The 18,813-nt window shown below is 40.2% G+C and overlaps 2 protein-coding genes across 17 annotated transcripts in view; one reads left to right on the top strand and one right to left on the bottom strand.

Annotated features, from left to right (window-relative positions):
• Positions 1–5: 5 nt before the first annotated feature.
• PSMG2 (proteasome assembly chaperone 2) lies at positions 6–13,156 on the top strand. 4 transcript variants are annotated; one of them, XR_014690164.1, is made up of 9 exons: positions 6–186; positions 1,667–1,838; positions 2,625–2,683; positions 3,617–3,735; positions 4,638–4,811; positions 5,723–5,843; positions 6,227–6,364; positions 9,675–9,922; positions 12,890–13,156. XR_014690164.1 is itself a non-coding variant. In XM_084511081.1 (8 exons), exons 1-7 carry the CDS (start codon positions 130–132, stop codon positions 6,344–6,346), a joined length of 822 nt encoding a protein of 273 aa, XP_084367207.1. In that variant the 5' UTR covers positions 6–129; the 3' UTR covers positions 6,347–6,364; positions 12,890–13,156. The 4 variants fall into 4 exon arrangements, 3 of the variants coding, with proteins under 3 accessions (XP_084367207.1, XP_084367206.1, XP_084367208.1); XM_084511081.1 differs by lacking the exon at positions 9,675–9,922; XM_084511080.1 differs by lacking the exons at positions 9,675–9,922; positions 12,890–13,156 and adding an exon at positions 7,708–7,956.
• PTPN2 (protein tyrosine phosphatase non-receptor type 2) overlaps positions 11,399–18,813 on the bottom strand; it is a 30,974-nt gene continuing 23,559 nt past the window's right edge. For 8 of the 13 annotated variants that reach the window (XM_084511058.1, XM_084511069.1, XM_084511066.1 and 5 more), the window contains 3 exons: positions 17,965–18,143; positions 16,293–16,496; positions 11,399–11,757 (listed from right to left, as the gene is read on the bottom strand). In XM_084511058.1, coding sequence (XP_084367184.1) covers positions 11,736–11,757; positions 16,293–16,496; positions 17,965–18,143 — 405 coding nt within the window. In that variant the 3' untranslated portion in view covers positions 11,399–11,735. Of the gene's footprint in view, positions 11,758–15,401; positions 16,497–17,964; positions 18,144–18,813 lie in introns of those variants that run through there. The other 5 variants (XM_084511065.1, XM_084511070.1, XM_084511059.1 and 2 more) reach the window with 2 other exon arrangements.

Below are 18,813 nucleotides of genomic sequence, written 5' to 3'. Positions count from 1 at the left end.
GCCCCCAGCCGCCCGCCAACGGTCGCGGCGCGAGGCGGGCCGTTAGCGGCCGTTACCGCCCGTTACCGCCCCGCTGAGGCGGCTCGGCGAGGCTCAGCTCAGCGAGGCTCCCTCAGCGCCTCGGCCGGCATGTTCGTCCCCTGCGAGGGCGGCGGCCCCGAGCTGCAGGGCTTCACGCTGCTCATGGTAAGCGCTGCGGCGGCTGCTCTGCCTCCGTGAGGCCGCCCCTGGGCGCCGCTGAGGGGAGCCGGCCGCGGGCCTGGGCACAGCTCTCCCCCCCCCCCCCAAGCAGGGCTCCGCGCGTTGCCTTCCGTTTCCGTCGGTTCCTCCTTCCTCGGCCTCCCCCCGGTGTTGTTGCTGAGGAGCTCGGCGGTGTTTGCTGGGCTGTAGTTAGGTGCTCTCCCTCCCAGGTTAACAGGGCATGTGTCATTTCGCGACGTTTGCAGGACCTGTGGGTCGGCACTGGAATAAATATATGTATTTTTTTTTTCATTTAGTTGTTGTATTTACATTTTCTGTGGAATAAAATCCTCATTTGTGCTGTATTCAAGCTCAGATCATGAAATAATCATATTTTTTTTAGGATTAAGAAAGTATTTTAATCGTTTTCAAGCCTTCTATGAATCCAATTGACAATGATCAGCCTGAGACTACTTAGTTTATTTTGGGATAAGAGTTCCTGTCAGGCTGCGAAGTACTAAGCCATTAATTTTCCTTCTCCTAAGTTCCTTTAGTGTCTTATTTATAAGCAGCTTCACCACCGTTCATCTCGAGAGCTACTCAGCCCCTCGTGACTTGACGGGTTGGGCTCGATGATCCTTGTGGGTCCCTTCCAACTCGGGGTATTCTGTGATTCTGTGACTCTGCGAACTCACATGGGTGCAGGAAATCATTCCGGATCAGCTGACTAGTCAGAGGAAACAGGTCACAGCTGTTTCCTTCAGCCGGCTTGTAGTGACAGTCTCTAAGCACCAGTAAGGCCGCTTTTGCTGTGAGCTTGTCAGGATCAGATCCACTGTGTTTTCGCATGTGGTGACAGTTTGGGCATTAGCAAAGTCGTAGGCACAGACTTGCCTAGAAGTCACAGGGAAGCAACTGAGAATGTCATCTGTCATTGCTGGTATCTGTAAAAGGACACAACTGCTTGAAATTCTCTTTCTGTGCTGTTTTAATTAAGTCAGTGTCTGCCGGGCTTGGTGATAACCCATGGCAATTCCTACAAAACGAATCCAAGATGACACCCATCCTTAAAAGAAAATGGAAAATGTCCTGTGTACATTGGTCAAACTGACGCTTACAGTCTTAGGTGTAATATCAACATTACCATTAGGTGTCACTTGAGGCCGCCCAATCTCTGCGTTCATTTTTAGAGTGACTTTTACCTACCCTGTACCCAAAAAGAGGGAGGGAGGAGACAAGTTTCCAAGCCTTGGTTTAAGTTTACAGCAAGAGACCATTAGTCACAGAAGTGGCCAGTAGGTTTCTGTGGGAGAGGGACCAGCCTAAGAAATAGTCACCTTTGTTAGAAGATGAGCTGCCACTTTAAGAAATCCTGTGTTTAACCAGAAGTATTCTAACTTGAACCTTTGCTATTTGAAGGGTGTATAGTTCTGTCCGTAAAACACACTGTAAAAAACACACCTTAATTCTGTAACTTCTTTTACAGCCAGCAGTGTCAGTGGGAAATGTTGGTCAACTGGCAATTGATCTGGTGATTTCCACACTTCGCATGACTAAAATTGGTTACTTCTACACGGACTGCCTGGTGCCGATGGTTGGCAATAATCCGTATGCAACATCAAAGGAAAATTCGGTGGAGCTGAGTATAAATGCTGAAGGTGTGTATTGAACGCTGGTGATATTGGCAAGATGCATACAGTGCAAGAAGGTTACGTTTACTTGTGTTGTTACGCTTTGCTTACGTGAACGATGTTTAAACTAAGGTCAGGAATAACAACTTCAATAACTAAATCTCTGACTTACAGATAAGAATGTATTTATACTTCGCAGAGGAAACTGTTACTCATGTTATTTTGGATAACCAGTTTGGCATATGGAACCAGTAAGAAATGTTGACTCTTGACCATATTACAGTGCAGCCAAAGCTCTCTACAGTTCTAATCCTAAGCAACACGCGGTGTGCACATACTTAAAGCGAAGTGCTGGAATGCAAGCTGCATTCTGTGGAGAAAGATGTTTTGCTTCTTCCTTGCCACCTATGTTTGCCTTGTTGATCCTCTGCCCCCTTTCAATTCTCAGGATTTTTCCCTGTCTTCATCACTAAATTTCTACTGTTTTCACTTCTTTTTCTCCTAAATCACAGAAATTTCAAAATAATCTTTGCAAAGCTGTATAAAGAGATTATCTGAATGATTACAGGAAGCAGATCTTCAAATATTTTACTTCATTCAATCCTTTGAATTTAGAACAAGTGAAATTAAGTTCAATGAAGACAGTGCATAAAATAGGTATTTATTTTTAACAGTAATCAGTCTTTACAGTAATTGGATTTGATAGCTGAAAGGTTTACTGTCCTCAGGTTTGTAAAGTGGATAAATCTGGATACTTCTAAGCCTAGATTTCTTACTTGCTTTCTTGTGAAACTCAGTTATTTCTCCTTGTAGTGTATTCATTACCTTCGAAGAAACTTGTAGTTCTGCAGATCAGATCACCTTTCATAAAGGTATGTATGCTCACTGTTGTTCTGAGTTCACTATTCAGTAGTTTCTTTGGTTCTGCTGGCAAATCATTTAAGTGGCATGGGTGAATTTTATGGCATTATTCAAACAGACTAAAGAAGCACAACCAGAACTCTGCCAGGTTAAAAGGCATTTTGTTAAAAACAACACAGACCAAACACTAACAAAATGTTTCTGTCCTTGGTGCTACAACACCTTTTGCTCCTAATACAATTTTAGATCAAAGCTGATGTCTGCTTTCAAAAAGGATTGAGGTTTTGTTTTGTTTTTCCAAGGCCTAGAAGACTTATATCAGTAGATGTTGGTGTTCATGTGACCTTAGTTATTAATAGCCTGGAACAAAACAAAACACAAAACTTTCTGGCTTTTATCCATTTCTCTTTTTTTCTCCTTACAGTTATTCTCTTTGTGTATTTGTCTTTTATTGTAATAGCTTAATTTTTCTCTGTCACTCCAATTGAATTATGTCAGTGTTCAGCATTCATTTAAACTGCACTCATTACACTCATTGTGTAGAAATAAAGACTTGCATAAGACTCATTAACTAGACACTGGCTGTAATGTTAAATGAGCAGAATACCACTCCAGATAAGAAATGGTACCACAGTTTTTGGCAAAGTTTGGCAAAACAGAGTGTGAACTTAGCATCTTTCCATTAGTACCAATGGCATACAAAGTGGGTAGGTACTGTTATTCAAAACTGTAGTTTTGTATTTTTAACTGTAGTTTTGATCAAGTAAACAGCCAGTCCTCTGCTTTCTAAAAACAAATGTGGAAGTGAAAACTAAAGGGATGTGAAGAAAAATCAAGATCATTGCTGAGCATTAAATGTAACATCTAGTATTGTCAGCTTTGGGCTTTTTTTTTTTTTTAAGGACACAATACATTTTTCTTTTTTTCTTTGTCTCTGCACGAAGAACAAATACAGGCCATTCTGCCAAGCACTGCTTTCTTGGGTGGAAAGCAGTAAATGTGCCAGAGTCATTCTTCTGTCCAGCAGCCACGCGTACCAGCGCGATGATGAGCAACTTCTTGGGTATGTTTGTGTCCTTGGAAGATCTAATTAATGTTCATGTTCTCTGGCAAACTGTCGTGTTTCCCTCTGTGTTGTACTTTTGGTAGGGTTCTTCTGCTTGCTGTGTAGGTAGGTCATAAAATACTATTATGTATTAAATAAATAAATACTAAAATATTATTAAAACAGAACATTGTACAGCACTTCTCTCTGAACTTTGTTAGTAACAGCTTGTTAACAGCTTAGGTAATAACAGTGAATAGCACTTGGCCTGCACCGTCAGTTGGCCATAGAGCATCAGTTTTAACTTCTTCATTTCTCGTGGCTGCAAGCTATGTCAAGGATTAGCTGCTAACATACAGGCCACAGATTATATATTTAACATTTAATTAGAATGTTAGTTTCTCTTAACCTCTTGTTGATTATTTTTCATTTTGAGGATTTTCTAGCACCACAGAATAACTCTGTCACCAGACTCACTGAAGAGTGGTGGTAACACATTCAGAAAACACTCAACTTTAATGAAGCCTGCAGATATCTGTAGTGTGAGCTTTTAAAAATACACACAGTGAAGTATGAGCTTACTTTAACAAACTTTAATAGAATCAGTTCCCATCTGAAGGAATAAAATCCTTTTATATGTACATCATTTTAATAGCAACAGTTCTCCTACTCACGTGCTTATGTATTTAGTACTTACCCTGTAGCAGGTACATTTGGTTATATTTGTGGCAGAAAGTTGGGTATATTGTTTTGAACCCAGAAGTACTTTTTAACTGTGACTTGGGGAGGAAGAGAATGTCACTGCAATATATCATTGCAGGTTAGAGGTCCTTCGTGCTTGTACTTCCTTTCTGTCACAAGCGCTAACTTCAGTGCTGTCTCTTATTGTCACTCTGAGTGTGTTCTTGATCTGTTCCTAGAACACCACTGCGCTACCTGCTTACACCAGCTCTTGAGAAAGCAGTTGAAGGCCGTATGCAGGAGCTAAAGTGGAAAGAAATGGAAAAAATAGCAGCTTACCCTGGAATAAATGATAGAGAAAAAGTTCTACATATTCCTGGAGGTGGCATCACAAAACTACTGTTTACTGAGAGGTGAGTTGCCTGAAGATAAACACAGAAAGGTATCAGAGGTCCTGATTTTAGTGCATGAGTAAAATTATCTTTTAAAGTGGAAAGTTGTAGGAAAAAAAAAGTCCTCTTTTCATAGAACAGAGTTTTGAAATACTAGTAGAATTTCAGCTAAATATCACAGGAAGTGAGAAGCCTTCAGACTCAGATACAATGGAAATTGTTCCATGTGAGATTAATGCTAAATGTGTAAGGCCATTGTATCAAAAGAGGTATTTCAAGAATGCATGTGTTAATTTCATTTTCTCAGGAAGCTGTCCTTGGCTAGATTTTAATGTTCTTTTTCTGACACTCTTGTCAGTTTTCTTCCTAGATGTTAATAATAGTAATTAGCAATAAATTTCTTCCTACTCTTAACTGTCAGCTCTCCTGCTCTGCCTGCTTGGAGCTTGTTTTCCCACGTTCTACTGTGTGCTTTCTTAAAATGGGAATATTGTGAATAAAGTAGTGATATGCAGCCTGCAAAACTGCTGTTTGAAGCACATAGAAGAAGGAGGGATCTGTAAAATGATCTGTATAAATGCCCCAACAGGGCAAAAATGCAAACCAAGGATATGAAAGGATCCCCAAATAACCCTGCCATGACCTAGGATTCTTGCCTTACAAAGTAAAGAACAAGTTCAAGATTTAGAAGGAAATCATGAAGTATGAAAACGCAAACAAGCAAATCTGGAGGGGGGTGAAAAGAGAAATATATTTCATAGGCATATGTAAGGATTGTGTGTATATATATAAAGTCTGTATTTTCCTATTTTTCTTTTTTTGTTGTTGTTTTTTTTTTAAACAAACAACATGCAGATTGTTGCACTTAATAAATAAATGTTTCTGTTCTGGGTTTATAAAAGAAACAAATGCCTGCTTGCTTCTTGTTGCAGTTGTTCAAAAGGAATCCAAATGGCAGTTCTTCTGAAATTCTGCTCGGAAGGGGACAATATCCCTGATGCATTTGCTCTTGTTAATTATCTTAATGAATGGCTCCAGCTAATTAAAAGCAAAGTAAGTGCTGTTTGATCTAGAGTTCTTGCTTTAATATTTTATATTGTTTATTTTCATTTTTTGCATCAGTTGGGTCAACTTTTGCCCTTGGTTATAAAGAACGGGCAAAATTAAAGATATATTTTGATTAAAATCTCACTAGGAAGTTTCCCACAAAAAAAAACAAACAACAAAAAACATTACAGCCTTGTTTAACAGGTGTGGGAGGGAAATTGTGTAAAGTTTTGATCTAGTTTAATCTTCCAGAACTCTTCTCTAAAGCAATCCACAGTGATACTGACATTTGAAAGGCTGCCTGTTATTTTAATACGTATGCCAGAGAGTGAATTACATTAAATTGCTTTAATGTTTAAAACTTGAGAGTTATTCTGTTGTCGTTGCAGGGAAGCCATTCCACAGATATTTCTCCAGAACAGGAAATACCAGATACTTCTTCACAATGGAAAATACCGAGTTCTTGGCGCTTACTTTTTGGCAACGGTCTTCCACCTGCACTCTTCTGATCCATCTTGAATTCTTCTGTAAGTTGCATATATACAGCCTAGTCTCAAACACCCCTTGAAAAGATGATTTTATAGTAATTGCCAAGCAACAGCAATTTAATTTGTTAGGTACATAAATTCCTGGTTTAGGAAAAAAAAACCTTTCATATATGTGGCTAACAAAGGAAATAAAGGTAACTTTCAGAAATCGACCAAAGAAATACGTTTTGTACAGTTTATTGAATAAGTTTGGTTATTTTTTATTTTTTTTAAATAAAATGTTTAAAAAAAAAAAACAAAATAAACAATTATTTGGTTAAGTATTATTGCACTGGAAAAGCTCATGGTACCCTTCCATAGCTGAAAACTTGAGATACATGTGCAGTTTTTTTAGATCTTTTTAGAAAGATAAGATCCTGTTGTTCCATGTTAACTGTGGATCTTGTTTCCAACCCCCCCCTCCCGTTGATGTAAATAAAGCTCAGAAGTGATCTTTCTGCCTTCTTTTCCTAATGCTGGTGTAGTAGCTTCAGCTGGGGAGACTAAGTGGTGCATGGCAGCCTGTTCTCTCTCCTCCAGCCTACTTCCACGGTATAATTTCCATCCTTCTTCCAAGCACCGCTGAGATGCTGAAATTAAAGCTTCCTTGGTAGACAAGCCGTCTCAGACTAACTTGAGGACGTTTCTAGTGCCCTGAAACACAAAGGAAGTAAAACGCTGCCTTGGTAGCAGGCAGCCTGCTGCTACCTGGGTATTGTATCAGCCTAGTGTGCAGTGCTGGTTTGGTGAGGAGTAATTCACGTGTTTAATGTTTGTAATGGTACTTGTTGCATCGTTAAGCTGCATGTTCAGTTTTGGTCTTTTATTTATTTTGGCTCACAGTCTTTTATTTTATTTTATTTTATTTGTTTATTTATTTTTTTCAAAAAAACTCAGCCTGCAGGGAGGCAGTGTGTATAACCTTTGGCATTTTGCTACGTACAAATAACAAGCCCGACTGGGGTTTCCTGCAGCTGCTAACAGCAGGCATTAATTTTGTTCAAGGTCTGAAATATTTTGTGTAAATATAAAATAACCAAGGTACTAAAAAAAGCATTTGGAATACTTAAGTCAACTTATGTGATATTTTTTTTAAGTGACACAAAAAAAATCTGAAGGTTAAAACCTTATTTATGCAACAGGTAGTGTTGCTTGGGCATGCACAGAAAATTAATCAAATAGTAAAATGTATTGGTTGTATTGATCAGGATGCAGTCTTAGGTATGCTGAATGATAATAGGGGTGGGATGCAGCATTTCAGAAGGTACTTAACTGCAGAGCAATTTTCATCAAAAAGCAGCTGTGATAAATTAAATTCCAAGCCTTACTAATTTTGTTTGCAGCAAGGAGAAGCCATGATAAAAAGCTAGGAGAGGGAAAGCAACAGCAAGGGGGCGTTGGACCGCTGGACCACAGCAGAAGCATTCAGAAGTTTTCTGAGGCATGGAAGTTTTGTCTTTCTTTCTTTTACAGATGACAGATTAAGGCACAATTTTTCAGGAAAATAGTCTCTTGGATAGCTTAGATACTCAGATAGTTCAGTAGTTTTTATTGCTGTCATTTTGAATAAACCAGTACTTATGTTAAAAACATCTTTGGAAAACGTATCCACTTGATTTCAGAGAAGATGCTGTCCTTCCAACTGCTATTCCTTCAAAAGTACATATTCTTCTATATTCCTATTCTAAAATCCATTTGTGCTATAACTTGGAGAACATATAATGCGTGAAGGTACCAGGTAAGTTCCTATTTATAACACAGTGACAAGATCTCTAAGAAAATGCTAAGTAACAATTGAATGTATTTTAACCTAAACACACCTTCATGTGGTTAACTATCAGTAATCAGGGTGAACTTCCTGTCCCCCTAACATATTCTTCTACGGTTTCTTAATCTTTTATTCTAAATCTTGCAATAAATTTGTGGAAAAAAAAAGGTAATGGAAAATACAAAATGATATTTGGTTATAGTTTGTTGAATTGACTGAACTTTATAGTGGTGCTAGTCACACAAAGATTTACACTACTAGAATCTCTTTTCAGCTATTAACCAGAAGTAAGAGGCATGAAATCTAGTATTTGCGAGCAGTTAAAAGGCTCATAGTTATTATTTTTATTACTTAGAGCTCTTTTAAAATTCTGTATGCTCTTGAAGGTTTTGATGAACTCCACGCTCAAAACTTCACAGACTGCCAAAGCAGCTGGGACTGTCAGGGCCCTCTTGGAGCCCTGCCCCAGCAGGGCCGCCCAGAGCAGGGTGCCCAGCACCACGGCCAGGCGGCTTCTGAAGGTCTCCACGAGGAGACCCCACGGCCTCTCTGGGCAGCCTGTGCCAGTGCTCAGCCACCCGCACAGCACACAAGGGCGGCCTGGGGCTCAGAGCCTGTGCCCACTGCCTCCTGTCCTGGTGCTGGGCACCACTGCAAAGAGCCTGGCTCCATCCCCATGGCACCTTCCCCTCAGGTATTTACAGACACTGATGAGAATATTACCTCAGCTTGGTGTTTTTAACCAGCATGATGCCTTGGCTTACCTTTGTCAGCCATCCTCTGTTGTGAGAACTGGTCTGTGTGTTTCTTGAAATGAGGCAGAAGCAGCACACAATTATCACTACTGCAGAAATACCTGTTCTAGTTCCTGGGTTATGAGCTACTTACCAATAGTCAGGATGAAGCCTTGAGCATTCCAGACATGACACAAACTATTTTTTCCATATATTATTAGAAACAGTGAACCCCGTGGCACAACCAAATGATAGGATTCCCTAGAGTAGTCCCTAGAGTAGTGCTCATTGTTCAAAAAAAAATTTTTTTTTTTAAATTCAGGGTCATAACTAGTGTCTCTTGCAACTACAAGTACCCAGCACCTATCTGAAAACCCAGGCAGCAGAGGCCAGATTGTGGCAAAGATGATTCCTAAAGCAGCGACTGGAGCTGTTTGCAAAATGCTACAGTTACAGGAGTTCCTTGGAGTCTAGGAACTGACTAATGGAGCTAGCTGGGAGGCAGAAATGTGTTTTAGATACAAAAAATACACTGAAACTATGCCTCAGCTGCAAGAAATGCAACAGAGCCTAAGCTTTTATTATTTTCTTTAATCTTCTGACGGAAGATTTAGCAGCTTGGCACGGAGTAGAGCAGTGAGTACTGACAGCTTTGGGAAGCAGTAACGGGGGAGTGCAGCAGCCTAAAGCCTGAAGAAGGAGATGGGGGCGCTTTGTCTTCTGGGCTCCCGCTCCTTCCAGCCCCAGGGCTAGAAACCCGTTTCCCCCCTCAGCTGGCAGCCTCCCCGCTTCCTCTTTCTGCACACAGGTTTCAGAGCAGCCAAGACCCACAGCTCTGCAGAGCCAGCAGGCGGGAGGCACCTGCAGGAACCCCCTGAGCCTGCCCTCGATAAAAGCCACCAGACGGCCCCATTTTCGGGACCACTCGCTCTTCGCCCCTGCGCCTGCTCACGAAGCTAAGCCTAAAACCAAAGGCAGGCAGCTCAGCTGAGGGAAGCAGTCTGAAAAACTTCAAGAACATTTTGAGAACAGAGTCCAGGGTGGAGAAGGGCCAAGGTACATTCAGCGGTCAGCACTCCACGCAGTAAGACAAATGAGTTGCGCAGTTGATAGCTATCTGAGATGGCAGCGGGTCATAATGAAGTGTACACATGCATTCCCACTTAGTCCTACACATTATGTTCACTTGCAATCCAAAGATAACAAAAATAATGAAAATATAAATCTTCATAAATCTTAAGCTTAAATTAAAAGCCCAGAATTGCTGAAAGCTGTATCCAAAGATGTATGAAGTGATAAAGGACAGGCCCCGTGCCCGTATTCTGCAGCGCTGGGGTTTACTGTAGTGGTTTTGGCCAGACCTTGACCCTTTGTTATAGGTACTCCTGGTCTCATAGCCACAAGTTGAAAATGAAAGCTTAATCCAATTAGGATGGTGTTTCCTCCAATACATACTCTGAACTACGCTAATCACTTAAATTAAGGTATTTAGACAAAGGAGACTGTTAATTCAGACCATTTCACAATGGTGCCAAGGCTTTTAGCTTACATATTGGCATAAAGTACCCACCCCCCCTCTTTTGCCTTCACCTTGAAGATAAACAACTCTAAACACACTTGCTTTCACCTATCAGTCTCAAAAACAAGTCTTGTTAAAATTTCAGGTTACATGGTGTAGCAGAAACAGTGTCCCCAATGCTCACATTCCATGTGTTTTTCTTCTCCCTATTTTCAGTGACCTCATGGTTTGTCCAAAAATCCTGTTACAAAAATATGCCAAGTACAAATTACACATAAAGCCTCACCACACGCTAGGTTAGACGTTTGTATCTAATAACATGCAGCTTTTCAGTGAACTGTGAGGACTTGAGCGAGCACTGAACTTCGGTTAACCCGGTTACAGAAGGTACAGGGCTCAAAATGCTCTTGGGGCCATTACACCGACTCTTCTAGCCAGCGATCCCGATCCGTTCACCCCTCTCCCAGTGGTGCTGTTCAGAACGAGAGGGAGAGCACCGACAGACTGGAGATGTGAAGCAAAACATTACACGTACAACGCGCTGATGGCACAATCCAAAACCCATTTAATTAACGACTCCATTGACTGTGTGCTTTGCACCTCGCCCTCAGCACCATTCATTGGGCATGCTGGGGTAGCTCCGGCTTTCCCAGCTTCCCTTCCACTAAAGGATGAACAACAAAACATTTCCCCTCCCAGCGTTATTCTGAACATTTTGTGAGTATTTTATAGCAAACATAAGGATTACCAAACCAACTGGTCAGATTAATAAAACAATATTCTTAGTGGTGCATTACAAAAGAAATGTGCAAGTGCTCCTCCCAGCTGAAACTACAATAGTTAGCGTTGGAATAATTAAAAATATTTGCATAAAGCCCATTCTAATCAGAACATTTCACGATTTTCTAGTTAAGATAGGGTATCAGAAAACCTGAAGGTGAAACATTTCTGCTTGCTCCAAACAGGCTCTTAACCGTTTCTTCCTAACATAATGCGCACACAACAGCACGTTGTCGATTTAAAAAAATATTTAATGCTGCCAAAAACGTATAAAAATACAATAAGAATGGCAGTACAAAACAAAATATTTCCTAATTTATTTCTTTTACATCTTTCTACATTAATACAGGCATTATAAAAACACAAGACAGCAAATTATTTTGTTTCGCAAAGTAGCATGCTGGTGGTGTTCTTCATCCCCTCGCTGTAGTTTACGCTGTAAACAGATAACTGAGGTCTTCTTGGTATTTAACAGACCCCACTTTTGTTCCCGAAGAGGGGCTCATGTCTCGCTTTGCATGTCAATAATTTGCAGTTTATAGCTGCAGAATATTCACAAGTCGCGAAGGCTTAGGTGTCAGTCAGTCTCGGCCTACGACATACAACGCAAAAGAAAGTCACGGATTCAGTACACAGTACGAGGAAAAAGAAACAAGAAAAGACAACGGGTCGGCAGCTCACTATAAAACACCAGGCAGCTTCTCATGCACTCCCTGCAGTGACTACTGATTGATTACTGTTTGTCTGTGGCAAGCACTCTTGGAAAGCCGTCGCCTTTCCAGAGGGGATTTCCACATTGCAGTGTACGGCACGCACTTGCTGGAGAGCTTCCAGTATAGGTCAGTCCAGCAAGCCACTTACTCGTGCGTCCGACCACAAGCACTGAGGAGTCTTCTTTGACCTTAGTGGGACTACGGAAGGCCGCATCTCAACAGACTATCATCACCTGTCACAGCTTTGTAGGGCCGCTCCCGGCACAGAGGCATGGAAATCAGTTTCTAGGCAAAGCGTGCCCGTACCGAGGAAGACGTTCCGACATTAGACATTTGGTTCTTTGCAAAGGTAGGGCTATGCGCCAAGGAACACACAAAAACCGTGGTATTGACAGCACTAAAACACCCTGGGTGCGACAGGTAAAATGCTTCTAAGCTCTGCGAACACTGCAGTGATTTATACGGCAGGTTTCTTTGTGAATTTAGAACACAGCAGAATTTTCTCCCAAGTATTTATCCAATTTAAATAAAGACTCAGACAGAGGTGCAATTTTGAACGCATTTATTTTTCATACATGAAAATGAAAGACTGACCTAAACCTTTGGGGGGCAGCAGGGTTAAAAAAACCCAGGAAGACTACCGTGAGTTAGGTCAACTTCACAACTTCCATCCTGTCAGTTAAGCCACTTGGCCATGCAGAAGACTCCCTCTTTTGTCATCAATTCATTAACTTAGTTTCTTGTGCAGTCATCAAGTGTGTCAGGCTTAAGTAATAATGCCAAAGAGCAAACTAAATAATTTGGTTAACATTCAATAAACTTAAAGCTAGCCAGGCTTTCTGATTGCCTGCACAATCCAAACACACGTACATGCATACACATTTGCACTTTTTCCCTATTCAGTGGAATATAAATTGATGCAAGTAAACCATTTCACTCAAGATTTAACAAGGTTGGCTAGGTTTCCCTTGCAGTATCTTAATTACATAAAATCTTTTTTTTTTTTCCCAGAATTCTGTTTCACAATGAATTCAAGTCTCTTACTTGACACATTTCAAGAAAAACAAAATCGTACCATCACATTAAGTGGACCGTCCCTGCATTAAGGATATAATCAAACAGAAAACTTGAACGACTAATTCCAAACCTGCAAACTACTTGCAACTAAGGTCCAAATATTTTTTTTTAAATTGATATTTACTAAAACATGCATGATTTGTATAGAAGTGTTCATCTGAGAGTCGAACACTTTCATTAAATTCTAAGAAGTTCACTATGCATCAAGTATTTTGACTGATGTATTTCCAAAATGGGGAAAAAACCCAACACAGTAACACTCTGAATCAAAGTACAACAGCATTTTGGAAGTGACACAGAAACAGCCAACAGCTTGCCAGAAACTGGAGGGAAGGAGGAGTAGGTTGTCAGAAGGCATTTCCTTCATTTTCACTCTTTCTTTAAGCATTTCCTAAAATAAAGGTCACCGGGATTGACAGGTCTTCCATTTTGGCCCACATTTGTTCTTATTTAACATCCGAGTTGTGCACAACTGCTGTAAAGTTAAATCCTACAGAATAACGAAATATCACAAGGGCTCAGTTTGCAGTACGGAAAGCGAGCCTCCTGCAAATTCAGTTTTTAAAGGATTTTGTCCCAAGTCAGATACTGAGGGAGCAGAAGAGTTTTACCCAAATTATCGCCTGGAATACTCTACAAGATCTAATGCTTAATTTCCCTCCTACTCCCGTGGCACAATTCACTGGTCAAAACAATTTTGTCCTAGACTTGTATTGGTTTGCTGTTCTTAAATTAAGATCAATTAGACTTTGAAGAGCCATACAAGGATGCAACCAAACTGAATTTTTACCTATCAACTGCTAAATATCCTAGTTCTACTTTATTGCATCAGGAAGGTGACAGCTGGATGATCTAAGAAGGCTCCCTCGGGCCCTGCCTCACATGCTCTCACCCAGAAAAGCAGAAGGCCTCCTCAGGATTCAAAGAACAAAAAAGCCAAACTTTGGAAGATGGAAACAGGGAAAATTTCAAGGGACAACTTGACAAGACCCAAGTTGAACTCAGTATCTGCATGATGTTGGTGGCCCAGGAAAATTCTTCTCATGCAAACAGAAAGTTGATAAATGACAATGTTTTCAGCAAAGTTTTTGCCTGCACTTTTTCCATAGCTGCTTTTAAGCATTTCAAATAAAATCTGGAATATTTCTTTGCTATAAAAGCATTTAGTTACATTCCACATTTTTTTTCCATAACCAAAACATCTTTTATAAGGCACATAAATTTATACTGTGTCAGCTACAGCTAATATTTTAAAGAAAAATCTTCCCAATTTTAAAAAGAAGAATAATAAAACAAAAGAATCTTCCAGCAAACCTGTTGTTGGCTAAGTTACTGTGGTTTTCAAAATTATGGGTGCCTTAAAATATGTAAGCTGGCTGCCAATAGTGCGTCACAGCCATCAGCATGTCACTTTGCTATTATAGCTGTGTAATAGCAAATTACACAGCCAGTAATGCCACAATACAAATTATCTTTGTTTTACTGACACATGACTTCCCAAATACATAACTCTATGTTCCAAGAAACTACACTTTTCCTTATCTGGACACATAAGCATTTGTTTACTATATGAACAGTGCAGTCCAAAATAGTATTGACTATTGTGAAACGAGGATTTCAAAGAGTACACGCAACGCAGCTTTGCGTAGCTAACGTCAGACTGTTTGGGCCCCGTGCCTGTACGTTACAACTAAACTTGAACATACTGGGAACCTTTCAAGTTAAATCCTTTGGAGGAGGAGCAAAGTAATTATCTGTCTCTCTCAGTATTTTTCAGCAACAAATCCAAAAAGTGCTTTATGAAAGGACCAAAAAAATAAGCACAAAAAATCCTACCCACCAAAGAAAACAAAACAAAAACCCAACCAATCCCAAATACCTCACCCAACAGGAAACAAACTGGGAAAACAGAACAAGAAAACAACTTCTCTGAAGTCATTCAACAAGTCAATGCTTGAATAAATAAAATCCAGGTTTCCAAGTGCAGTCCAATACCACTAATGATTAAGTTTCAGCTTGGATGACAACAAGCTACATATGCCACATACGACCTCTGTGAGGACAACCTGAAGTACAGCAAATGATTTATGTTTGGTTACTATTTGGGAAGGGTTATTGCCCAAGTAACGGCAAGGGTGTACTCAATAATATTAACAAGACTGTAGGATAGGTAGTCTCAAAATATTAGTCCTTGAGTGTTTTTACCATCATGCCTCTTAAATAAATGAGGTAGGCAACCTGAGAAGCAATTCTAGAATTTGTGAGCCTCCAGAAGAGGCTAGCACAACTGAAAATACTGCCTGCAGGAGAATACTACCAACATTCGCTTCCTATCGGTACCACGCTTGGAAGACAAACTAGTTTCCTTTGCTGTGCTTTCTACATATATTACTGATAAGTGGACTTTATTCTTTATAGCAATTAAAATCTATAGACACACAAAACGTTATGCTTCACATTTAATGGAATGTCAGAACTTTAACAACGTTGGCCTTCAAACAGTAGCTGAAGTCTGAATACATTTGTCAATTTAACAGTATGCTTTTCAGTGGGGGCTAAGTTCTCCAAAGCCTTAAAAAATTCAAATTTCCAAGCCTTACTTAAATAATGAAAACTACAAAAAATAAATAAGGAATGCAAATTAACAGAGTAGAAATTGATAAGTGCTTCATCAGACCCCTAGCTGCTCATATAAATCTGAAAGTCAAAATAAGGGGAATGCTTGCACTATTATTTCCATGCACAAATTACATTTAGTTTCAAAAATCAAATTCTTTTTGGTGAGAAATTTGTACAAACTGAGCCTTTAGAAGTACAGTGAACTACAAAAAGATTAAATATGCAATTATAAAATATATTTATCCTAGGTCGTAAGAATATAAAATGTTTATGCTCACTGGTACATTACACATTACACACATTTAAGGATAACTTATTTGTATTAATAACGTAAATGATACAACACTGTTTATTGCTTATGTCAGGCATGTAAATTGAAATTCAGACAGCCTTCAGTAGCTAAACCTCTGTGGTTCAGGGTTTGCTCAAGATCCGGCAGATCACCATTTTTAAAAGTGTATAAACAGTTGCAGCAGGTTTGTACCTGCTTATATAAACAAAAAACTTTGTTGGGAGGGTAGCAGTTCATTTTCATAAGTACCTGCAATGGAAAGTCCTGAGATGTCGACATATGATCAAGTTTACATCACTTCTCTATAGTATGTAATGGTCTGTACCCATTCCAGGTGTAAGGAGTCTACTGCTTAAAGTCACACCCCTGGACATTCACTTGCAGCAAAATTAGCTGCTGGAGCAGACAGGCTTACTTGTTACTTACAAGGAATGTTCTTGAAAATACATTTTCCAGCAAGAATAAGCACCAACTAAAATGAGTGTACCAAACCCAATCTTAGCGAGAATAGGTTTCCAATATAACCACCTTTTTCTTTTTCTTTCAGTCTCATTTAGCTTCTGCTTCATCTGCTGCAGCTTCTGTGCCGTGTTAGCTTTTCTATCCTCTCGCAGCCGTTTTCGAACAGTACTTAAAGAAAAAAGAAAAATAAATTTTAAGTTATGCAATGGGAAAAACGCTTTTTCAAATATTAAAACGAACTTCTTCCAAACATAATCTTTAATCTGTTTTAACAGACTTTAATGTAGATGGTTTCAGTTTAGTGAAGACCTGTGAATTAGCTAACATATGTAAAGATGCAAGTGTTTTACAGGGAATAGAATGAGCTTAATTGCTCTGTATCTTTCACTATCAGTGCCCCACTTGCCGGCTGAGATTTACTGCACACAGGCTGCAGCTATGTGTGGTGTAGGGTATTACATGTAAACATTTAAGTGTGTGCCTCCACAACAGAGCTCACACTGAACTCAGTGATATACTGACCCTAACCTACTCATGTCCACAAGCAGATTTTCATGGTGCTCGTCTTAGCTTGGAAACCAAATCCCAAGTGAGCTAAGCAGAAATCAGCTACGTGCTGTTACGCTACCAGGGCCTTCTTGTGATTTCTGTCTCCAGAAGCATCCTCACCATCTCTAAAAAAGCATGGATCTGCCACAAGAAAAAGCCTGATTGTCGCAGTCCTAGCACTTGCACACCACACACACCCATAACCCCTCTCTGTGCTTGTGAGCAGCCTTCAGACGCATGCAAAACGATTTTCTCTGTCTCAAAACACTGATAAAGACATAAAAGTTAGTAGCCATCTGTTATTTCCAAACTTCACTCTATCTACATGGAATGTCTGCAGTCCTCTGGAACAGGCACTGTTCCTTCCTGTGCTTGCACAGCTCTGCACAGTCCAGTCCTGGTCTCTGGCCACGTATCAACAGCCTGCGGTACCGCAGGCAGACCCCAGTGACACAGATCCCAAAGCAACCCAGACGGCAGTTCCCAATGCAGCTGTGTGCAGGAACCTTGGCTAGAGTAAGCCCAGGAGTCGAGGCGTTGGTGCTCGTGACACGGGCTAACTTGACAGCGAGACAAAGTCAGATGCCAGAACCAGACCACAGAAATCTATCGATGGCAGAAATATAACATGCATGGAGGGTGACGTACGGCTTCCACAACACCATTTCAAGCACCACATAGGAAGTGGTAGGTAATTAAAACCCCCATGCTTCTGCAGTATGTATTTTTCCGAAGGTAAGCTGCTATAGTATTTAAACATTAGTATCAAATTCTGTTGGGCATTTTTAGACCTAATTCACATGTGCAATGGAATTCACAGACAGTCTGTAAGAAAATGCTTTCAAGCATGAGATTTAGCTGCTTCAATTTGACACACGTTCTTCCTTCTCTTGTCCTTTACACAATAAAGCTTTATCACAAGAAATATATTGTTTTATTAAAAAATAATTAAGACTGCCAAATACCACCTGTCCTTTCCCTCTACTGAAGGAAGATAATGACGGTTTCCTAAGATCAGAAAAGCAGACAATAATTCAGCCTCTCAGGAACGTCTCTGCCTCCTGAACTACTTCTTCATTTCACCTACCTTTCAATGTTTCCATCTTGAACTTTAGAGGGCAGGTCAGTATTTTTCTCCGTTTGATCTTTGCTCTCCAGGCCTATGCTGTTCCCATTGTACTTCTCTGTGGTTATTTTGGCTGGGTGCGGAGGAGACTGCTCAGAACTTGGTGCTTGGTCCTCCTTAGAGAGCTCCTTCCACCGTTTCTGCAAACAAGGAGAATATATTTCAAACATTCCCCTAACACTGAGGGCATTCAGTGACCATTCTGTGCAAAGACATCTTGAACAAAGAAGTAGATTAAGGGAGCTATCAGATCAAGAGAAAAAAGAATTGTTCGACAATGTTTTCAAGGAGGTTCACATCACATCTTTAGAGGCAAAGCAGCTCTCATTAGATAAATGGCCACCCAAACCAATTCCTACAATATTCAGAATGTCCAAGAGAACTTTCCACAGAGATACGGGGAAGCCAAGGAATGGTGGGAGAAATTGGAGAAATTTACAGTCCCTCATAAAAAGTAATCTAGGGTTATTTACTCCAAAGTTGCAATCTACTAGTTGATTCATTTTATATCCATCAGCCCAGAAGACATACTGCCTCATAACAAAGAAATTCACCTTTTTTTTTTTTTGAGAAGTAGTCTAAAATAACATGGAAGGAAAAATAAAAGATGAGTAGTAGATAGTAGTAACTGGTCTACTACATCGTTTTCCTAATGGGTAATTGTCCCAGCTATGACTAGCCTGAAGACTTTCTTGCATAAACAAAATTTTACACAGAAGAAAGCCTGCAGGTAACAGAATGTAACAGGAAGGAAAAAAAAGTTGCCCCCCAAACAAACCAGTGCTCTTCTCACACAAATCAGCCAGCCAA

The sequence above is a fragment of the Aythya ferina genome, assembly GCF_964211825.1.
Source record: "Aythya ferina genome assembly, chromosome: 2".
In the NCBI taxonomy this organism is placed as follows: Eukaryota; Metazoa; Chordata; class Aves; order Anseriformes; family Anatidae; genus Aythya; species Aythya ferina.
The sequence above is the reverse complement of the archived record's forward strand: the minus strand, read 5'-3'. Positions and strand labels throughout refer to the sequence as shown.

Excerpts from the sequence above, each read along its gene's own strand:
- PSMG2 (XM_084511081.1), top strand. The coding sequence starts at position 130 with ATGTTCGTCCCCTGCGAGGGCGGCGGCCCCGAGCTGCAGGGCTTCACG. Across the intron at positions 187-1,666 it reads AGGGCTTCACGCTGCTCATG|CCAGCAGTGTCAGTGGGAAA; the intron begins GTAAGCGCTGCG and ends CTTCTTTTACAG. Across the intron at positions 3,736-4,637 it reads GATGATGAGCAACTTCTTGG|AACACCACTGCGCTACCTGC; the intron begins GTATGTTTGTGT and ends ATCTGTTCCTAG.